At 40.2% G+C, this 21008-nt stretch overlaps 1 protein-coding gene across 1 annotated transcript; it reads right to left on the reverse strand.

Moving 5' to 3' along the window:
• Positions 1 to 940: 940 nt before the first annotated feature.
• Positions 941 to 16598, reverse strand: CWC15 (CWC15 spliceosome associated protein). Its single transcript, XM_014877561.2, has 7 exons — positions 16440 to 16598; positions 13843 to 13981; positions 11710 to 11822; positions 10745 to 10833; positions 9895 to 10005; positions 1603 to 1721; positions 941 to 1390 (listed from the first exon to the last, which is right to left on the reverse strand). The coding sequence occupies exons 2-7, from the start codon at positions 13971 to 13973 to the stop codon at positions 1261 to 1263; spliced, it is 693 nt and encodes a 230-aa protein (XP_014733047.1). The 5' UTR covers positions 13974 to 13981; positions 16440 to 16598; the 3' UTR covers positions 941 to 1260.
• Between the last annotated feature and the right edge of the window lie 4410 nt (positions 16599 to 21008).

The following is a 21008-nucleotide window of genomic DNA, read 5'->3' on the forward strand; positions in this document are numbered from 1 at the left end:
TATTCACTTTATTTTAAGACAATTACAAACTACATCCATTTTTCTGCTTCCCAAGAATTGTTTCTATCATCAGGCAGGCAGCAGAAATAACAAAGCATATTCCTTCAGAAGCTCACATGACCCTAATAAGCATGCTGAAAATCTTGTTTCCAAGAAAAAGTATGAACTGCTGGCATTAGTACACTATGCATAGCTTAGTGAAATGGTGGCAAATACAGGTAAATCTAAGGAAAGCTTTCACAGGATACCAGTCATGCCAAACAAAAATCTGAAACATTGTGCTCTACATTTACTCTCTTAAAAAGCAATTCAGGTAAGTTTTCTAATTAAGAACTTGAAAATAATACTAAGAAACAGCATCTGTGAGAACAAACTCAATTGAGCATAAATAGGCAAGGAAAAGGGCAAAAATTTTACATAAATACATCTGAGTTCTGCCACTGTCACCTCTCAGGCAGGGAGGGAACTACTCCATTTTGAAAATGTTATGTTCCTATCCAGTGCATCACTTGGCCAAAATTTCAAATGCAATCAAGATTACAGGACAATAGAAAAAAAAAAAAAAATCAAACCCTTTAGCTTTTTTTGCAGTCATACATATTTGCTACTGTCCTATGGTTAGCATGGACGTTAGAAGGTAAACAAAGTGTACTATGGTATCACTTGTTTGATAAAAACACTTGCAAGTTTCTGACAATTCTATTATTACCACTAAAGGACCACACACACAGACTGAAAAAGAAACTAAACACGAAGATTAACTAAGTTTCTAACTAGCTTTTAAGAGGAAGTCCAGTTTGCTACAGAAAGTATAGTTCTTTTCAGTTCACACTGCTTACCACACTCAGCTCTTCCTCACCTTTAATAATATTGACATCTATCTAAGCTGTGTAAGTTACAAACCACCATCACTACAAATACAGGGCATTTTGGAAAGCAATTTATCAATCGTTCAGCAGCGTTTATTGCAAATCAGCGTCTCTCTTTTACCATGTACAAGGTAGACAGTAGAAGCAAACCCACATGAAGAAAAAAAACATTAAAAGAGACACAAATTGTTTTAATTAAAACTGTAAAGGAAAAAAATATGCAGGAATAAAAACTCCAGATACACAGCACTTATTAATTATGAAGCTGTTGTTGATCTTGGAAAAACATGTACTATTGCATGATCAAACATTCAGCCTTAAATTCTGAGTGAAAATGAGGGAACGGCCGTGACCTACCAAGTCCTTCTGCACTACTGCACATAAAACTGCACTACTTGATATATTTTTCCATGAACTTTTTGTGAAACTCTGATCGCAGAGTATCGTTGACAAATCTTTTGTCCTTTTTTGTTTCGTCAATCCCCTTGGCACAGTTCTTGAAGACAACATCATCATCCCACCTGAAAACAAAAGTTTTCCATTTCAGTAAGCTTGTATGAAAATTAGGTGCAATACACAAAAACATATAAATGGAGTTTGACCCTCTTACAGAATAACTAGTCATTAGGATTGGATTTTAGTCTTTTAGAAGAGATGATCCATTTTTCTACCCCAGCAAGGGGAGAGAGAGAATCAGCAAGGGGATGGGTGTCACTGAAAAGACTGACAGTACCTCCTTTTAACTTTGAAGTTTGCCTGAGGCTGTGCTGGCCCAGTAAGATTCAGCAGTGGGTTACCACTCAGGATGTTCTCCATCCGAATTCTTTCTTCTTCAGCCTTTTGCTCTTGTTCCTGAGAACCAGAAATGGATATATTATTTTTCTAGACTGCTTTTCTCCTCTAGTTGGTGGAGATACACATTATTTAGCTTTGAACATTCATAGATGGAGCTTTAATTCTTAGCTCAGACTTTTCAGAGTGTTTGGCACTTATGTATGAGAATAAGGAGAGAAGCAGAGATACTCTACAGAGCTTAACTTTGCTAATAAACTGTCAAACTAGCAACACTCATATCAGCTCTGGTTAGCTCAGACACGCCATCAAATATTCAGGTAAATTCCAGCTTTACTGTATACATATTTATTATATTAAAAACTGCATACACATAGATTTTCTTTATCCCCATGAGAAAAGACAGTACATCATACAATATTCACAAGGTTGAAGAAGCCATATAGCATGTTGGAACGTCTCTATTTTCAGCAGCTGTTTGGATTTTCCAACTTCCCTAGGGACCAATTAAAAAGAATATTGAGAACCCCACAGTGAAATGAAGAGAGGATGTCATAAAACTATTCAAGAGTTTCAATATTAAGAAGCAGACAAATTTTCCTGTTCTTGTACTGTCAAATGCATAACTCAAGCCTAAGTGAAGCAATGCACTACAAACAACACAAAGTAATTCCACTGCCCACACTTCCAAGTTCTATTAGCACATCTAGTGATGTTTAAATGTTTACAGACTTTGAATTTAATGTTTAATATTAATTTTACATATTTTTCCACAAGCTTTCACAAATATTGCAGGGACTGTTATTTGATGAAAGAACTACCAGGAAAAAAGAAGTAATTCTTTAAATTAGGATGACTAAGTAGGTTCCCTACTCTGAAGTATGGTCTGAAGGCTCTGGTTAAAAAGTGAACTGAAGCCTCATTAGCACTGCAGGAGAATCAAACCATGGCATTTAAAAATTATATAAACTAAAAACAAAGATATCATGAGGTCAGAGTTTTTCCCAAGCTGGGAAAAAAACCCTGCAGAAAATTAATTGTTGAGGACTTCTATAGGATCCCAAGAGAGGAAGCACTTTCCTTGCTGCTAGAGTTTACAAGGTTTAAATGTCAAACTTGATACTGATGCTAGCCAGAGTTCTCTAGCTTCAAACATTTAATCAATACTAAGTTATTTATTATTACCTACAATTTACAATATTTTTCCACTAAATTGATTGGATGAGGGCCTTATCCCTGGAAGCATTTAGGACCAGGCTGGATGGAGCTCTGAGTAACCTGGTCTAGTGGAAGGCATGCATGCCCACAGCAAAGGGGTTGGAAGTAGATGACCTTTAAGGACCCTTCTAACCTAAATCATTCTGTGATTCTATGAAATATTCTTTTAAAATAGCTCAGCTTTCTTAAGAACATGGATTTAATGTTCGCATGATTACCAGATGATGCAGGATCACTGGTAAAGATTTTACTTTTCAAAATCTACTTATGAAAAAACACCTACCATTAGATTGTTTCTCACAAAAAAAAGTAGAACCAGCTGCAATCAATTGACAGTGGGATGGAAAAAGCTCCCCAAAAGGGCACATTGCTCAAGAACAAAGCACAGCTTCAGGATAAGCCCTGTAATGCCCTTAATAAAATATATGCCTTGGAAAAAATTGCTCTTTCCTGCTACTGTATCCATGGAGCTTTAACTCAAACCACAACAATTAAAAGTTATTAACACAACTCAACTGTTTGAATTTTCAAACAGCTCTAAATCTAACATTTGTAGTCCAACTTCTATTATTATCACCCCATTAAGTATGGAAACATGGAGAACGAAAATATTTGATATGGAACAGCAATTTTCTATTTCTCAAATAGAAATATAAACTCAAATTAAACTTTTCTCGGTGGATCAGTGACAAGAAACGTATGCAGCTGCTTCTGCATAGAATGCCAACCTTTGATTTACCATCTCCCTTGCCCAAAACATGGAGTAGTCAAGCCATGAGATCCAATTTACTGCAGTCTGTTGCCATGTGTTCCCACCAGAAGTCCAGCAGCCCTCAGATTATTGTACAACACATGCATGCAAAGCACTGCCTTGAAACCATGCAAAATCTTGGAATCTTGGGTACTGGAACAGATAAAAACCCTGTACTGATAAAAAAAAAGTACTGATATTCAGGTACTTCCCAGGAGGTGATCAGATACTGTTTACAATTATTAGCAAATTACAGCTAGATGCAAGCACGCGAAGTTTTCTCTGTGTTGTCCAAAATGAGATGGGCTCTGCACCATTAACTTTAATCTCCAAAGCTCCATTAAAAGTGAGGCTTTGAAAACACAACAGGCCTGGGAAAAAAAAAACACTGAGAGCAAATGAGAAGGCTATAAACTAAAAATTCCTAATCAAGAGAAATTAGCACCACTAAGACCATTGTAAGAAATTAACAGTCCTCTGTTGAAAAATGGTTTTGTGGAAAGAACTTCTTCCAAGTTTATATACACAAACAGATGCAGCAGTTTCTCATTTTGGAGCTGGACTTCAGGTGAACTCTTCTGAAGGTGGCAGGTAGAGCACAGCACAGTCTTATCCTCAAAATTCTAAGACATAAATTTCAGCCATGACCCAAAGTTACTGAATCTGTGCATCATGCATTACCTTATCTGAGGCAGATATTACTATTTTGGTTTGGGTTTTTATGATGCATGAAAATGCATCCACCTGCCACTGACATATAGAGAACTACAATGCACTCCACATATGATGATTTTTTAGTGGTCAAAAATCTGACTGGAGTCAGCCAGCACCTTTTCAGGAGGAACTGCAGTTCCTCTTCCCTCCCTTTCCCCATTTCAAGTTTAATCTCAGCAGTTCCTACAAAGCTGATGATTCCAGCGCTCTTCACCAGGCATGAAGAGAAGCAAATAGCACTCAGTCATTTGAATGGCAAATAGAATCACTAGAGAAAGATAAAACCACTATTAAGAATCATAAAAAATATGCATTCAGTACTCCAATGTACTTCCAACACATACATGCACGTTCTAATTTTCTATACTAAAGTTTTTAAAAGCCATATTACACACCATCCTAACTTTTATCTGCTTTGACATAGCCCATATAATATCCATCAGCCTCAATCAGCCCGACATAGTACAATTTTGGGTAACAAAGAAAAGCATCAAGTGATAAGATATGATTGAAAAAAAAAATCAAAGCTGAGATAACACTTTTAAGAAGTGTTATACTGCAAGCACTAGTCTAAGACTAAAAGAGGGATTTAGCTCTGGGTTAAGACACCAATTGCTGGACATGGTCCCATAGGCACCTGAGCTCATATCTTGGCAGAGACCTAGAGGACACAACAGGGAGCCAAGACAGCTTTTGTGCTTACACTAAATTATAACACAGGAGACCAACCACACTCCAGGCTCTACTGACTGCATCTCCACTGCACCACCATGCAGGCTAGGATACATAACTTGCACACTGGCCTCAAAAACTTGGCATTTCAGGTTCAACTGAATTCTGTCTACAGCTGATTATTGCTAGCAAAAAAACTGCATTATCTTAAGTCAACTACAGTTGCAGAGGACTGGAAAGTGGCAGATAAACTGAGTAGTAGAGGCAATTTTGGGAATTTCTTTCCATGGCATATCTGTTTCTGACTGCAAAGGAAAGAAAAACATAGTTACCATGTTTATTTTGAGCATAGTTCCTGCCCTTAGCACAGAGCAAGATTACTTTTACAGAAAGTGCTGAAATTCTCCAAATGACTCCACTGTATTAGAGTTAATTATCCTACTCAGTTTTTATAGATACTGAGCAGCTGACAGAAAACCTGAAACACCCACATTTCATTGAAGGCTGAAAAAAAATAAAAAAATTGCACAACCTGATTTAAATGCTACTTTTCTAGTTTTTGAATGACCAACTACGACAACACTGCCCTTAGCAGAAGGGAATGAAATTCAAGAATGCAGAGATCCACTCTACTTATCTGATCCTGTGCAAGTTACTAACTCTATGCAACAGAGAAATTCAAATAATTCATTGAAACTTCACAAAGAGCACCAAGTAATCACAACAGCAGTGTCCACACGTAGCTTTGTTGTGATTTTGTCTACAAGGAAAGGGATGTTATCATAGTTCCTGGCAAGGGTTAAGTGTTCCTGGCATGTCATAAAAACACTGAATGAAGAAACATATTCTGCCATCTGCCTTTGCCTCTTTATTGAAGTTTTCTTAATCACTGATTTGATCTTCTAGTTTTAGTCAGACCCTTAAGATTAAAGTGAAAATCTTAATATCTATCAAGACTCATTTTCTGATGTTTTATTTGAAAGCCTGTGACATGGCTAAAACAGGGGGCAGAGCTAAGATTTACTCTGATCACTGGTAAAGTAATATTCAGTTATAGAAAAACCTGGTGAAATAAACTGTTAAGAAAACAAATCAAAAACTTTAAGTCTGGTCTCAGCTAAGCAAAAAATGACTGAATATTAAAATACGTTTGCCAGAACTACACACATACATTCACTGCTCACTGGTTTGAAGTTTCTTCTTACTTATTTCATTTTACTTTTTAAGGAAGCTCTTGAAAAACAAGAGCATTGCAAAGCTTAATTTAGATTATTGAAATGTTTCCTGAAACCTATCCATGGATGGTTAATACAGACAGCAATTTAGTGTTTGCATAGTTTTATACAGACCTCGAATTGTTCCACAGAAATGGCTTTCAAAACTAGAATTTCCTGGTCAGCTTAGTGTCTACTAGAAACAATCTAAAATTACAATTGTAGAGGAAATGTCAGGAGGACTCCCATGCTCAAGCAATTTTTAAAAAACGTTCACAGTATTGATTTAATGATTCTACATAACTTCAGGGAACTTAAGCATTTTGAGAAATTAACAAGCTTTGAGAAGAACTGTTTATTTGGCTGACAAACTATTAGAACCTCTTAATATTGTCAAAATTAGATTTAGAGGATTTCTATGGATGTTGGTGTTACCTATAAGGAAGTTAACAGAGAACAGGATGCCCCATAAAAAGCAGACTCTCATATTTTGTTTTTAACTGCTGTTTCACCACAGATGCATTTGGAAAGAAGCTGTTCTCCTTTAATGGTAACTTTAAAAATGAATACCGAAGTGATGAATGAAGACTATTAACAAAAATACAGTTTACTCTAAATGAAGTCTCAGAAGTAACTGGACTAGCATTTTAACAAATCAAAATAACTAAATATCAGGGGAAAATCTATATATGGCACAGGTTTTGAATATATTACAGTAGTTTACCCACTTAATCTTGCTAAGATCCTGGGATGTTCCAGGCAGAGGACAAGTAGAGCAACATCAATCTGTCTGTATAACAATGGGGTTTGAGAATGATGATCAGTGTGAAGAGAGAACAGGTATTCACTCCACAGCTTCCCTTTGCCTGGCCACTGGCTTACCCACGTTGTCTACTGTGGACAGCAGCATTTCAGCAAGTAAAGCATTCCTGTACATGGATTAGGATTAACAGCAACTACACAGTTAAGACTTTATGAGATGTTATCCTGAAGTCATCTGAATTATTAACACAAGGTTACTTATAAAATTAGGTCTAAATTATGGCTTGCAGTACAGAGTAACATGAAATTCCATGCATCTGAAGGGAAAAGGTATTTCTATAAAATAACTCTAAAATGCTTAGCCAGTAACACCTTATTTCAAAGCTGTGGAAAACAAGGTATAATCTAAACAGATTGCACACTAAAGCCAACAAACACAAGACTTCTTTCCAAAGATGACCCTTACTCCTAAAGACTCTTTCCAAGGCGGTGCCCCACTCTGGCTTTTACTTTTTCCATCGAAATAGCCTTAGTTTCCTATTCCCCAGAAAACCACAAGAAAATAAAATTCCAGGTACCTGTAGAGCACCCTCTGTTTATTGAAGATGGCAATTTTAACGAGTCTACCTGCCACTAACCAGTGAAAGGATGAACACCATAGGTCTAGATTCTGAGTGTGCAACAGTGGATACCATTGCAAATAAGTAACACAATTTTATTCAGTATGCATGCAGCACTGGACATTACACACTCTGCTGCTGGGGTAAAGGAAAACAACCATGAAGGTAACACATCATACCTGTAAGAGATAGCAAAATAAAACAAGTGCTATCTCAAATTCTTCATGGTTTTTAGCACCCTCTAGTGACAAAATTAGAATTTCACGGAGATTATGATGTTCCTACTTTCCACACATGATAAAGAAAGCAGGCACTTGGTTATCTGAGCTGCAATTTACTAACCATTATTTTCCTAATGCAAGTTTTCTACACTAAACTGTAACAAGTTATGCTGTTTAATCTTGATGCATAATTTCAACTATCAAGCAAAGTGGAAAATCCACACAGATGTAAGCTTTCATTTTAAGCACTGTGCAAGGACAGCTGAGGTCAAAATCTTTCCTACACACAGCTACACTTAATTTGTAGTTTAGTACATCTCACATAGGAATACATGGTTCAATCGTTGACAGTGTTTTTCAGTAATTTTCACCACGTTGTTACTACAAAAGACAATTTCACTGCTTCACGATGTGCCTCAAATGCCTAGATAAAGAGACAAGAGATGCTTTCAGACATCCTTCAATGCAGAAAACTTCTTATAGGCCAGATGGGCAATCAGGTAGCAACAGTATTCTACAGCACAAATTCTGCAGTGACGCAGCATGGTACAGCTTTTAGCCTTGCACACTATTTAAGTACAAAACTGCAGAGCTCACTGTTTTTACAGGGCTTGTTGATTCTAAACGTAAATTTTCATATTGTTAGGCAAGAATAGACTCGCAACTACAACGCTGCCAACAGCAGTTAAAACATTATCCTCTCCTAGCTGTTCCTAGTGTCTGCTGGAAGCTCAGCCCTGTTCACTGCCAGCTAAGCCTTCATGAAAAACATTAAACTATGAATGTGTATGTTAAGCTACAGGAAAGGTTACAAGTAGCTCACAGGCACTAAAACATTACATTGTCAGAGTAGCCTTTGATTAGCTTCCTGGTCAGCATCCAATTTGTTTATTTTGCATGTTCTAAAAAAATACCTCAGATTAGTTTATACACAGATGACAGGTGGCTTGGTTTTCCGACAGACTCTTTGTTTGGCTTGGGGTTATTGTTTTGTTTTACACTCATGGAGAGTATACTTATAAAAACATACAAACCTACTCCAGATGAATGAACCAACATTTCACAAAAGCAGTATAAATAATTAAGCCCTACTTAAATAGAAAAAGCACTTAGTAAAAGCAGATGAGGGAATGCTGCACATATCCACTACTTCTGAAGTACCACCATAGGAGTGTTCCTCTTAAGTTTGACAACACAAACCACTCCCAGAAACTAGTCTAAACTACCAGTCCCTAGAAGTCCAATCAATAGTTAGGAATTTTGCTAATATACTCCATCCCAACAGTCTCTCTTACACCAAGGATGTAATTTCACCATCAACACAGGATTTAATCCCACTCACAGGAAAACATCTGTAACTACAGAGACTTTCCTCCCCTTTCAAGGGCAGAACACGATGTTTCTGTCTTTAGAGAGAGAACAGAGGTATGAAAGCTACATGTGAATTGAGTTTCCCAGTTCTGAAAAGACTGTTGTATTGTTACTTGGTTTTGCAGAGACATTTTTCAAATGAATTTGCCTGTGTACAATCACATGAAAATAGTTCTGGTCTTAGAGTTCAAACTGGTGCTTCTTGCAACACAGCACCAAAGCTGTGAAAGGACAACTATTGTTTAAAACCTGCAGCCATAAGAAGCAGCACCAAAAAGCACACATCTTTATTTCATAAATAAAAGTAATATTTCTTGTTTCATAAAAGCTAGTTAACAAGCTAAATTACACCGGATTGCATGCAGCTCACTAATGCCACTATATCCTTTGGTATAACAGCTGAGTGCAGAGGACTTGCACATGAAATCAAGATTATCTTGACTCAGAGCCCGTACAAAGTGTACGAAAAGTGAATAAAATGTTTCAGTGAGTAAAACATTCAGTATGCCTTACAAAGAAAAAAATTCTTAATAATTATTACCTAGAAGAACAAATCCATCATACCTTAGAGGAGGTTTGAACAGCACTTTGTTTGCCAGTTTGTGCTCATCCTAGGTACTTAAGCACTTGTGGTTTTAATAGACACCAGTTCACAAAAAAACAAGGGCTTTTTAAAGTGTGAGATTTTACCTTTCGAGCTTGTTCTTCAGCTCGTTCTTTCTTGATTTTTTCTAGTTCAGCCAGAAGAGCTGCAGTGTCATCATCATCACTGTCTTCCAAGTCCTCGTCTTCGTCATCTTCCTAATAGCAGCAAATGGAAGGCAGGAATTAGCTCGTTCATTTAATTTAATAAAAAACGACCCTGGGCTGCCCAGCTACGGCTACAACTTGCTGCTGGCTGATTTTTGAAGTACTTGGGTAGCAACAAATACAATAGAAATAGGATTTTTGCTCTTTTATAGTAAAATCAAGAGAAAAATATGTTTGCTCTTTTAGGATGACTACAATTGAAAATGCTATGTAACTGATAGACTCTAGAGAATGGCTGTCCCCAGCCACTCTCTGATCACTGTGACAAGAAATTCTGTGTGCCTGATTACTCTGTCCAGTACTGCAGGGACCAAATACTACAGGATTAAAAAACACAGATCTTATTATCGAGCCTTTGACTTAACTCCTAGATGTCAGCAATAAGAAGCATAGTCAAAGGCAAGCATTGTTGCTCATGCAGACAGTCATTTTCAGGTATCTCAACAGTTCTACCTTTGGGGAATTCTTACTAGGCCAATGTAAATTCCCCATACTGTAAGCGGTATTTTCAGTTTCCTAGATTTTTTGTGCTTTCCAAGAATACCATTACAGCACAGACCAGAATCTTCTGAATCACTCTGGACTTTCACCACACTACAGAAGCTGTAAAAGGAAAATACGTTGGAACCTGTCTGAAATCTTTAGGCAACTTAGAAGAACATATTGCATTAACAGCAAATCCTTAAGGCAGGGTAACAAAAGGAAAGAAGACAGAAAAGAAGATACATACATCAGTAAGAGGATCATCTGCATCAAGATTTGCTGCAGGAATCTGGTCTAGTCGAGGCTTCTTAGACACAGAAGATGATGTTGTATGTTCTATGGTGTAAGAGTTAAAAGAAAAAGTGTCCAAATCACTTCTTTAACAACATCTAATGTCAGAAAGCAAAAATCTTCACAATTTGTCTTGCATTAGAGTAAGAGAAACAAGCATATGCTTACTTTTCCCTCACTTTTCAATCTTAATGCCCATGTTAATTCCTCCCCCTAGGAAGCCTCAAAAGCAGCAATAACTTCTTAAATTTACAGTTTGGCCTTCAGAAGTTTTTTGAAGTCATTATTTCAAGCAGGGAAAAAAACAGATGTGGAGAAATATTCTTATTATATATACACAACTGGAGAGTCCCCATTTAGGATCATCCCAAAGCATTACTGTTCGCTACTTTGGTCCAAACTACATATACTTTCCTTCAGTGAATTTGAAACTCATGCAATAGCTTCACACCAAAACCTAAAGAGGTTGTACTTTAATACTAAAAATGAGTATTTCTCAAAAAGCTCTTTGATTTTAACATTACTTCACCATAGCTGAAAAGAATTGCATACTTTCAAACAGATTTATTGTTACACCAGTGCTGTGACAGCAGAAGATGAGTCATTACCCTTTCTCCTTCCTGCCTTGCTTGTCCAAGTACAAAAAAAATCCTTTATTAGCTGTTGCCAATTCATTACAATTATATTGTATCAGCTGGGCATGCTTTTCTACTGGCTGGCCTAGATTTCTAGCTAGCATGAAGCCAGCATGAAAGCCAGTGGACATTCCCTTGCAGGTCAATAGTTCTGAACTATCAGGCCAATACCCTAAATTCTACTCTCATGACATGCTGTCTGAACTGCAAACTTCTTACAACACTAAATTTCATGCAAGAGTAATGATTCACAAAGGCATTAAGATTTTTGTTTCTTGGTTTTTACCTCTGGTTGGTCTGTCTCTGTTCTTTTCTCTTGCGGCAACTCGTTCTCTCTCCTCCAGCTCCCTTCTGAAATCACGGTTACGCACTTCTTCGGGAGCATCCTGAGTGGTCTGTCTAAAACAACAAATGAAAAAAGCCTCAAGTTTGACAGTCTGCCGCTGGTGGCAATTTTTTCATGGAGGCCAGTAAATCCTGGGGTGAACAGGTAAGGATAGGGAACAAAAACTGGGTTCCATGTAAACGTATGTTTATTGTCTCTTCAGCAGAGCCCACCTGCGTGTGCATGCATTGCACACACAGACCTGCCACGCCACACGCTCATGCTCCTTCTGATGGCTCTTGAATGAATGACAAGACCCTACTTAAATTCCTACAAAACAGGATGGTGACATCTGTCTGCATTTCACTATGTTGAAATATTCTGCTCTACAGCAGTCCAATCCCAGTGTCCACAAACATCATGGTCATCTTTCTTCACTGTTTTACCGCCCAAAGTTGCTGCTGCAGATCCAATCTCTAAGGCTTACAGGTAAGACCAAGACTAAAACATCCTTTCCATAAACCATTTTTTCCTCCACGAGCCCAGACCATGACCAATAATAAAAAAGTTGGGAGAACAGGCAAAACACCTTGTAAATACATGACCACTCCTCTGTTATATAACAACACACTGGCAAAAAGCAATGAACTACATCTGTCTGAGCAACATTAAGTTCCACCTAGAGGCTGCTGAAATTTTTGTGAATATCTTGAAAAGAACTAGTGAATAAAAACAAGCAGCAATTGCTTTCACCTCTCTCTGAAGCCAGTGCTGGAAGTAAGAGTGCCTGGAAGAAACCCAGACTTGAGCCATTATAAACACATTGTGTGCACAGCCTGCCTTTATGATGAAGTATTTCATTTGCTTTTGTAATTAAGAACCTGAATTTGGAATCCTTGTTAGAGCTGCAAAATCTCCCCAAACCCTGTGCCATGCAAACAAACGAGTGAGATTGAAACACTGGACTTTTCCTGTAGTGATGCAGTCCTGGCAATTTAACAAAGACGACTTTATATTAGGTATTTGGGAGGAAGAACAGAAGATACTTGATGCTCCCTCCATCTCACACAAAAGGAGGGATTTGTTAAAACATCCCATAGATACCTGTCCCCACAGACTTCTTTCAAAGCAGCAGACTGGTGTTCCAAACCCCACTTTTTTTACTAAACAAACCGCCAGCAATTTTCCCCATAACAGCAAAAGGCATTTGACAACATTTTCTGTGTTTTTTGTTTTAGTATTCTCCAAAACACTCATCTCCCTTATGAATATGTATTCTTAAAAATCAAAGGGGCAGGAGGGAAGAAGTGACAGGGTAAATATCTACACAAAAAAGTGCAAAAGTAAAATCTTAACAGTAATTTCACTGACAAGAGTAACATCAATTAGATAAAATGAGCATATTTAGATTGACACATTTAATTTAAATCCTATCATACTGACTCCAGATTTTATTTAATCTTTCAAAAAGATAGAAATTGATTATGCATTTCAAACATAGGAAAATATTTCTAAGATCACATTATCTTTCTCCCTGGTTAAAGAAATTTATTCTCCCAAGATCTGAATAAACCATCTGCACTTTTACATCAGCTCTTCCAACACATCCCACTACCTGAGTGCTATTCCATGGCTCCCCTGCCTCCTCTTAATGCCCTTACCAAGTGGTCCTTTGCCAAATACATGATGTGGTTTTCCTGCTTTTAAGATATGCTCAACTTCTCTCATCCCATCTTGCTCTGCAAGTGACAGTACTCCCTGTGGCTTAGCCCCAATGCCAAATTACTTCCCACTTCTCTGCCCAAGATGTTCAGTCTCCAAAGCTTGTCTTCCTCTGATAATTCATGTGCATAAACAGCAACAAAATACCAGTAAAATTAAACCTCCCCAAATCACCTGGAATGCATTTGAACTCCTAACTCTGCTTTTGAAACTTTCACTTTTAGCCCACTTGCTCAGCACTGTTGCACGATCTCTGGACCTTGCTCAGCGTTGAGCACATCACCATGTATTGAGAAAATTTCAGAGTACCACTCATAACAAAACAGTCATTCCCAACCTGCTTTGCCCTCACACTCAAAAAATGATACCAACCTGTATTTGATTTTAGTATGAGAAGGAAGATCTCTGCTAGAATATTGTTTGGATAGCTGGCTTAAGTCTCCTTCACCTTTTCCTCTTCCTCCTCTTGCAGGTTCAAACGTTGGCCTTGCTGCTGTCGTCATCTTCACTCCTACAAAACCAAGGGATAAAACAAGTTGTTACTACAACTTACAGTGCAAGACACTTACTAGGAGCTACTTTGCTCCTGGAACCGTAGAAGCAGTGACAAGTCCTACTACAGTATCCCAGCTGTCACTCAGCTCATGATCCTCAAAATTTAAGTAGCATTTTATTGACAGAATCTATTCAGGTTTCAAAATAATCTTTTCCAATATGCTTGAAAGATGACACATGGACTCTAACTTATATATGAAGTTACCTTCATAAAGTAAATAACACCAGCCAGGAACTGATCTCCCATCCTTAAAGCAAGCAGTAAAGTCTTGTAATGAAACTCTTTCCCCTTCTGAAAAACTGCAGTGAAAAATGACTGCCTACTGGGATGACCCCTTCATTATTCCCCAGACCATTGCTAGGTACCACCACCAGAGATGCCAGCCCACATCCGTGCCTAGGATGGTACTGCTCATTAACCACTGATGAACATCAGGCAACATAAACAAAGTTCAAGAAAAAAACCTTGGATAAATGGAGAAGTTGTCACCAGCTCTCCCCTAGAAACTGCAGGAACTCAGCATGTCCTGAAAACCAAGCCAGAAGAGGCCCAAATTTCTGCTACCAGTTCTTATGTGTATAAGAGTGAAACAGGCTCCAACCTGCTTCAGCCACACAGACAGCCTGTGAGCATGCACTGTGTTCAGCACTGCCTGACAGGGCCTGGAGACCCTGCAAGCCCAAACCCCTGTGCCAGCCAAGAGTTTGAGATGGTTAATCAGTGCTGGAAGACACTGTGTGATCAGCAGGACGTGAGAGAACAGCATGAAGCTGTGTTGGGCAGAGTTTAGGGTGGCTATCAGGAAAAGGTTCTTCACCCAGAGGGTGGCTGGGCATTGAACAGGCTCCCCAGGGCAGTGGTCACAGCTCCAAGCCCGACAGAGTTCAAGAAGCATTTGGACAGAGCTCTTGGGCACATGGTGTGACTCTTGGGGTGTCCTGTGACAGATCTGGATGATCCTTGTGTTTCCCTTCCCAATTCAGGCTATTCTGTGACCTTAAATATTCTCTCTGAAACAATTCTCATTCCTGCTTCACCAAGGCATGTGTATCCATTAGTCACAGCCTAAAGATATTTAGGACAGGAGAGAGAAATCTGAAGAGATTTGTAAAGGTATGAGTCCTACCAACCAGAAGGCTGAATGTTGAAAGGTGACAAGAGAATCTATTAAAAATATTAAAAAGCAAAATAGAAACACATGACATAATTTCATATACTTCTGTGGTACACAAACAAAAGTTATTTATGCTCTGCTTATTTTGTTAGTTTGTCACTTTGAATGAAAGCACAAAATACCCAAGTTCAGCATCAAAATGGTAATATAATGCATGACTCAAAGTAACATCCCATCAGGCAGAATAGTTACTGCCACTACTACTCAAAAACCAAAATTAAGAGAGGGGAACACCTTTAAAAAGAAGTGACACAGTAACTAGCCTTAGCTTGTTAATCAAGGACAGCAGACACTTTTCAGTGATGCTGTACAAGTCAGCTGAAGCTCAGTGAGCCATTTTAGATCTCTTGGCACACATTCTGCCAGACCCATGATCCAAGAAAGTCACTTGTTCCCATAACTTATTTGTGCTAATTATATGTAACAGGGAGATCCAAGAAATCAAGTGAAGAATGAGATCTGGGGTGGCTGCAGTAGTTTTTTTAAGCATTAAGAAATGGTCTGGAAAGCATCTCTGCTTCTCTTAGGTTACAGAATCAATCAGGTTGGAAAAGACCTCTGAGATTGTTGAGTCCAACCTATGACCGAATACAACCTTGCCAACTAGAGCAGAGCACTAAGTGCCAAAATCCAGTCTTTCCTTTAACATCTCAAGGTGTTTAAGTCCTCGAGGACTCCACCATCTCCTTGGGCAGCTCATCCCAATGTCTAATCACCCTTTCGGTAAAGAAATTAATCCTAATGTCCAAACTAAACCCCCACTAGCACAACTTCAGGTCACTTCCTCTTGTTCTGGGAAAAGGGGCTAACCCGCACGTGGGTCCAACCTCCTTTCAAGCAATTGTAGAAAGCGATAAGGTTCCCCTGAGCCTCCCCTTCTCCAGGCTAAACAACCCCAGCTGCCCCAGCTGCTTCTCACAAGACTAAGTCAGTCTGTATTCAGCATGATCTTCAAGGACCCAGACTCAACCTGAAACCTCCCAGGTTTCAAAAACACCAGAAGAAGCCTTTTTAGCGGTACCAGGAGTTATCGGCCAAGAGGGAGTGTCCGAGCTCGGCCTGCAGCTGAATTGCCTCAGCCTTGCCGGGCTGCGCCCGAATCGCAGCGTCAGGCCCGGCCGCAGCCTGTATCCTCGCCAGGCCCGCCTGCCCCCCCGACACCCCCTGCCCCAGGAACCCCCTGCCCCTCCGCCTTCAGGGCCCTCCCGCACTCTCCCTGCCCCTTTCCCGGGCACTCACAGCACGGCCTCCTCTGCCCTGCACACCCGGGCCCTACACCGCCACCATAGTTCCGCCAGGCCCCCACAATGCACCGCGGCGGGCCATAGACACGGGAGGGCTGACCATAGAGAGGGGCGCGAGCGTGTCCGCCATGATGGTGCCGGGGCGGAAGTGTGCAGGGGTGGGGGCTGCCTCGGTAGCAGTGGCGGCTGCGCTGCGGGGATCCGGGCAAGGAGGGATGGGGTTAAAGAGGGAGGGAGCCTTGGAGAGATAATAGAGGAGGACAGAAATAATGGCAGGTGGAGGAAAAGGAAGTACCTTATGCATTCTCTTTATTCGAGGACGTGTATTAGGAACATCAGCCTGACTATAAGGTAGTCTGACTTGTCCTTGTAGAGAAGTCCTTTACATGGTGTAGATACTGATACAAAAGGTTTAGATTGGCTATAAGGATGGCATTTTTTACTGTGACGGTGTTGAGGCGCTGGAACAGGTGCACAGAGAAGCTGAGGATGCTCCATCCCTGGAAGCGTCCAGGGCCAGGCTGGACTGGACTTTGAGCAATTTGATCTGGTGGAAGATGTCCCTGCTCATGACAGGGGGGTTAGAACGAAATGCTCCTTGAGGTCCCTTCTAACCCAAACTGTTCTGTGATTCTATAATCATTGCTGTTCATGTAAAGAAGCCAAAGCTCTAACAATGATCATTAAGGAATTAAATTCCCCCTCTTAAAATGTAGCTCCTTCCTTGTGTTTATTGCTCCTTTTGGATGCGCTTTATTACCAAACTTCTGCGAATCCACACTAAGGCATGTGAAGTAAAAGGCTCCCTGATGTATCTACAAATGAACACGGAAACATTTTCATGAGTACTCGACACCCAATATGCAATTTAGAAGAGAGCCCACAAGAGGTCCCACAGATATTGCTATCCGGAGAGCTACAGCAACAATGGAAATTACACCCTTTGTGTCAACGAGCCATCAGAGAAAGCACTTGGGAGAAGTGGGCCTTTAGTATAGAAAGAAACCAATTATTTTAAGCAAGTTAAGCTTCACTCTAAAGTTGGATAAATACTGACAGTAATTACTGTCTCACTTACTTACACCTGTAAGTAACCAAGTATCCAGCATTGTATTTTCTCATCTGCAAGCCTCTGTCGACACCCTGTGAAACGGGTTTATGATTTCTTCCACTACAGGCAGTTTAAACTGAAGATCAAACCTTGCAAAGAAGTCTGGCTTCGGGAATTTGGTGATGTTGGGCTACAGACCACAGCAGCCTGAATTGAGCATATCATTCTGCGATGATGGGTGTTATTCCTAGATTTCAAATCCGTGGACTTTAAATCAAGAGGCACTGACTGTTAGGCTAATGTGACTGTCGTGGTGCAGCAGAATGTTATGTATTGCTCATAGCATGTCCTGAAGGCAGTGTCTCCTGATCAGTTGTAGTATCCATCTGGCAGAAGGTATCAGGTCTTGATTAAAGACCTCAAGAACTGAAGGGACCTCTCCTGCTCTTGGGTTAGAGGAAAATGCGAGCATTGCATTGTATGTTAAAAACTAGCACAGTCCCTGCTCTGAACAGATTGGAAGATTCTTCAAATACTAAAGGAATGGCTTTGTGTCTTTGGCCAAAATTGTTTCCCAGGGAGCTTCCCTTCCCCCAGATTGTCTGAATCAATGTGAAGATGTGTTTTATGGTAAGGGGTTTGGTTTCCTTAGAAAACTTGAGCAGTGAAGAAGGATATTGGTGAAGTGGAGGTGCCTGAGCCCAGACTCTTAAAAATACAAACTCAATTTTGTTGCAGAAGCACCTAACTTCACAGGTCCACAACTTTTGGGTTTAAAGATCTCTAAACATACAGAGCTTTTCCCAATCTTGAACTTGTTTGAATGTAATTTAGGAGTTAATTTAATTTAGAGTTAGTCTACTCCCCAGCTCAAGTGCTTAGAGAGCCTTCATCCAGTAATTATTCTCAGTGCATGTCCACAGTCATCAATATCACCATGAGCTTCTCAGTCACTCTGGGTCACATCACAGAGCTCTTTCCCAAGCAGAGCTCACCCCACATGTGGAGAATTATTGCCTCACCAGGCAGGCTTTGACATTTAGGGACATTCTCCATGTGTTTTTGACTAGCTAAGCATAAGGGAAGGGGTTAAATATCCACCGAAGTGCAGGGATGTAGAAGGGGACACCACTCAAGTTCAGTGGTAAAGGTGGCAAGGGTGAATTCCTGTGTTCCTGGATTATACTTTGTAATGTCATCAGATAGTGTAAACAAGCAGACAATAACAAAACCCCAGATCTTTTCCCATAGCTGCTCCAATCTTTGCTGAGCAATTTGCTGTGGCAACCCTTAGAAAGGTATTGTGTGCTGCATGGAAAACATGAAAAGCAGAAGTCACCACTTCCCTTGAGCATTTCCTCCAGTGTGCAGTTTAAAACTGCACCTTATTTTTAATTTCAGTCATCTTTGTTTCCAACCACAGGTGCCTTTTGTGCCTGTCTGTGGTAATTTTAAAAGCCTGTGTTGTCACTAAGTATTTATACTTTGTAATCTAGTCTTGCTGCTGCCTTTGGATAAAGTAAACAGCCCGGGCTCTTTTAGTCTTGGGATTATTTTCTTCCTCACACCAATTATTTGAGAGCTTTTTCTTGCTCTCTATCCATCTATCAACAACAAAAATATAAAAAACTTTTTCAGCATCAGCTCCATCAATATGAACTAGAGAGATACAACCACTTTCCTCCCACTGCTTTCTATGTGGTTGTTTATCTGAGGATTACACTGGCCTTTTTACCCATATTACTGCACTGGGGGCTTGAATCCAGATACGTGTCCGTGGTGACTCTTTAATCCTTCTCAGGGTTGTAATTTTCTGGATTAGAAAATTCCATATAGTCTTTGAGCTGCAACAAATAAACATACTTGGTTGTGTTACAGGCATAGGTCTTAAAAATAAATCTTTTGCTGGTGTCACTGGCATAGCCTCTTAGTGTCTCAAATCCTTTATGGTACCTGTACACACTCTCAGTGCAATTTTGTATTTACTTGTGGATCACACCAGGAGACCAACATTCCTTGGTATCCCAGTGCTTTAGGATGTAGGTCTCACCAAAGTGCTGGTCCTTCTCTGAGATCATGGCAAGATTGCAAAAGACATTGTGTCCTGAAAGAGAACAAAAACATTTCTAAAAACCTTGTGCCTGTTTGGAGCCTTGTTAATGTTTTTCTCTTCTACTTCTTGGCCTGTAGTGTTATGAAGGTTGTTTATGTTCCTAATGGACTTCAAAAACTCTCTTTTAGCCTTGCCAGTGTAGGGCTTTTTTTCCTGTTTCCTGTGTAATTTTTCTGTTCTTTAAATTTTTAAATGTATATTCTTTAGGTTGTAGTTCCCCTTTCTTCCATCTCTAGCATTACTCTTACTTATTGATTTTCACTGATTTTTTTTCTGAATCCAGGAAGGAATTTAGTTGAAGCAATTGTAATTCCCAAGTGTTCATGTCTCCCACTGTAGGCTGCCTTCTTCCAACCCTTAAATTACAGCAGGACGATATGCAATCTCCTCTTTCAAAGCAGGGCTCTGAAGGTGAGCATTTTCCCCAGCAGGGCAGAGGTTCAGTGCCTCAGAATGGAAATCTCTCAGCCTGAATTTTCCTGTTGCCTCCCCTTTCTTGTGAGAGCCTGTCTTTGGCCATCTGAGGCACAGCTTGTGTGGCCGATCAACAGTAAATTGTAAATCCTGTTTCTGCTTTGGAGAGGCCACAGCCCCACAGCACCGTTTCCTCCCCCAGGACACTCTGTGCTTTGAAGGGTTGTGTCTCCTGCTGGGAAACAGATATAGAAGGGCACAGGGGATTGTCAAGAGTGGAAACTTGGTGCAGGCATGCTCAGCGTCCAAACCAGCCTTAAAAGAAGTCCGTTGGGAGTTGCCGTTTCCTTGATTGGAAAAAGAATAGAAGCTGGGCAAGGCTGTGACTCAGCTGGTGAGTCAGCAGGGGCTGCTTTCCGATGAGGCCATCTTGTGTTCTTATGCTCTTTGCCACACCTTCCCTGCTGCCTGCCATGGGACAGTAAATGCCATTTACTGATGCTTCTCTTTGCTCACAAAGTCATTCCAGCTCGTAACCTCTGCCCTGACGCCTCCCACTGCACCGTCTCTCCAGCTTTCTGCATCTGTGCTCCTTTCCGTTCCATTCCCTGGGCTGCTGGGATTTTTGTGCCTTCAGTACTCTAGTCATGGGTGTATTTAGCAGCTGCAAACTCTTGCTTTGCAGCAACAGATACAGATGGTTACCTATTCACCACAGAAGGAAAATTTCAGGAATGAGTAGGAATTCCCTGGAAGAAAAGACACAGGATACGGAGCTGATCCTCCCCGAGGCAGTGATGACCTTCATCATACACCGCAGACTGTGGTTCCTCAGCCAGCCATTAAACGAGCCAGACCAGCGCTGCAAGTCCAACACACTGGTTTTGAATATATCTTCTGTTAATTGTGTCTTTTTCCGTCTGCTTCCCCACATGCGTGGCTCTCCGCCGAGAGCCCCGTGCTTTTCCAACGTGAGACATGATGTC

Source organism: Sturnus vulgaris, chromosome 2 (assembly GCF_052056855.1).
Source record: "Sturnus vulgaris isolate bStuVul1 chromosome 2, bStuVul1.hap1, whole genome shotgun sequence".
Taxonomy (NCBI): domain Eukaryota; kingdom Metazoa; phylum Chordata; class Aves; order Passeriformes; family Sturnidae; genus Sturnus; species Sturnus vulgaris.

What these genes read in the sequence shown, in the direction of transcription:
- CWC15 (XM_014877561.2), bottom strand. Translation starts at nt 13,973, where the DNA reads ATGACGACAGCAGCAAGGCCAACGTTTGAACCTGCAAGAGGAGGAAGA. An exon ending in CTGAAGAACAAGCTCGAAAG is followed by an intron (nt 1,722 to 9,894) that starts GTAAAATCTCAC and finishes TCTGGTTCTCAG; the next exon opens with GAACAAGAGCAAAAGGCTGA. An exon ending in AACTTCAAAGTTAAAAGGAG is followed by an intron (nt 1,391 to 1,602) that starts GTACTGTCAGTC and finishes TTTTGTTTTCAG; the next exon opens with GTGGGATGATGATGTTGTCT.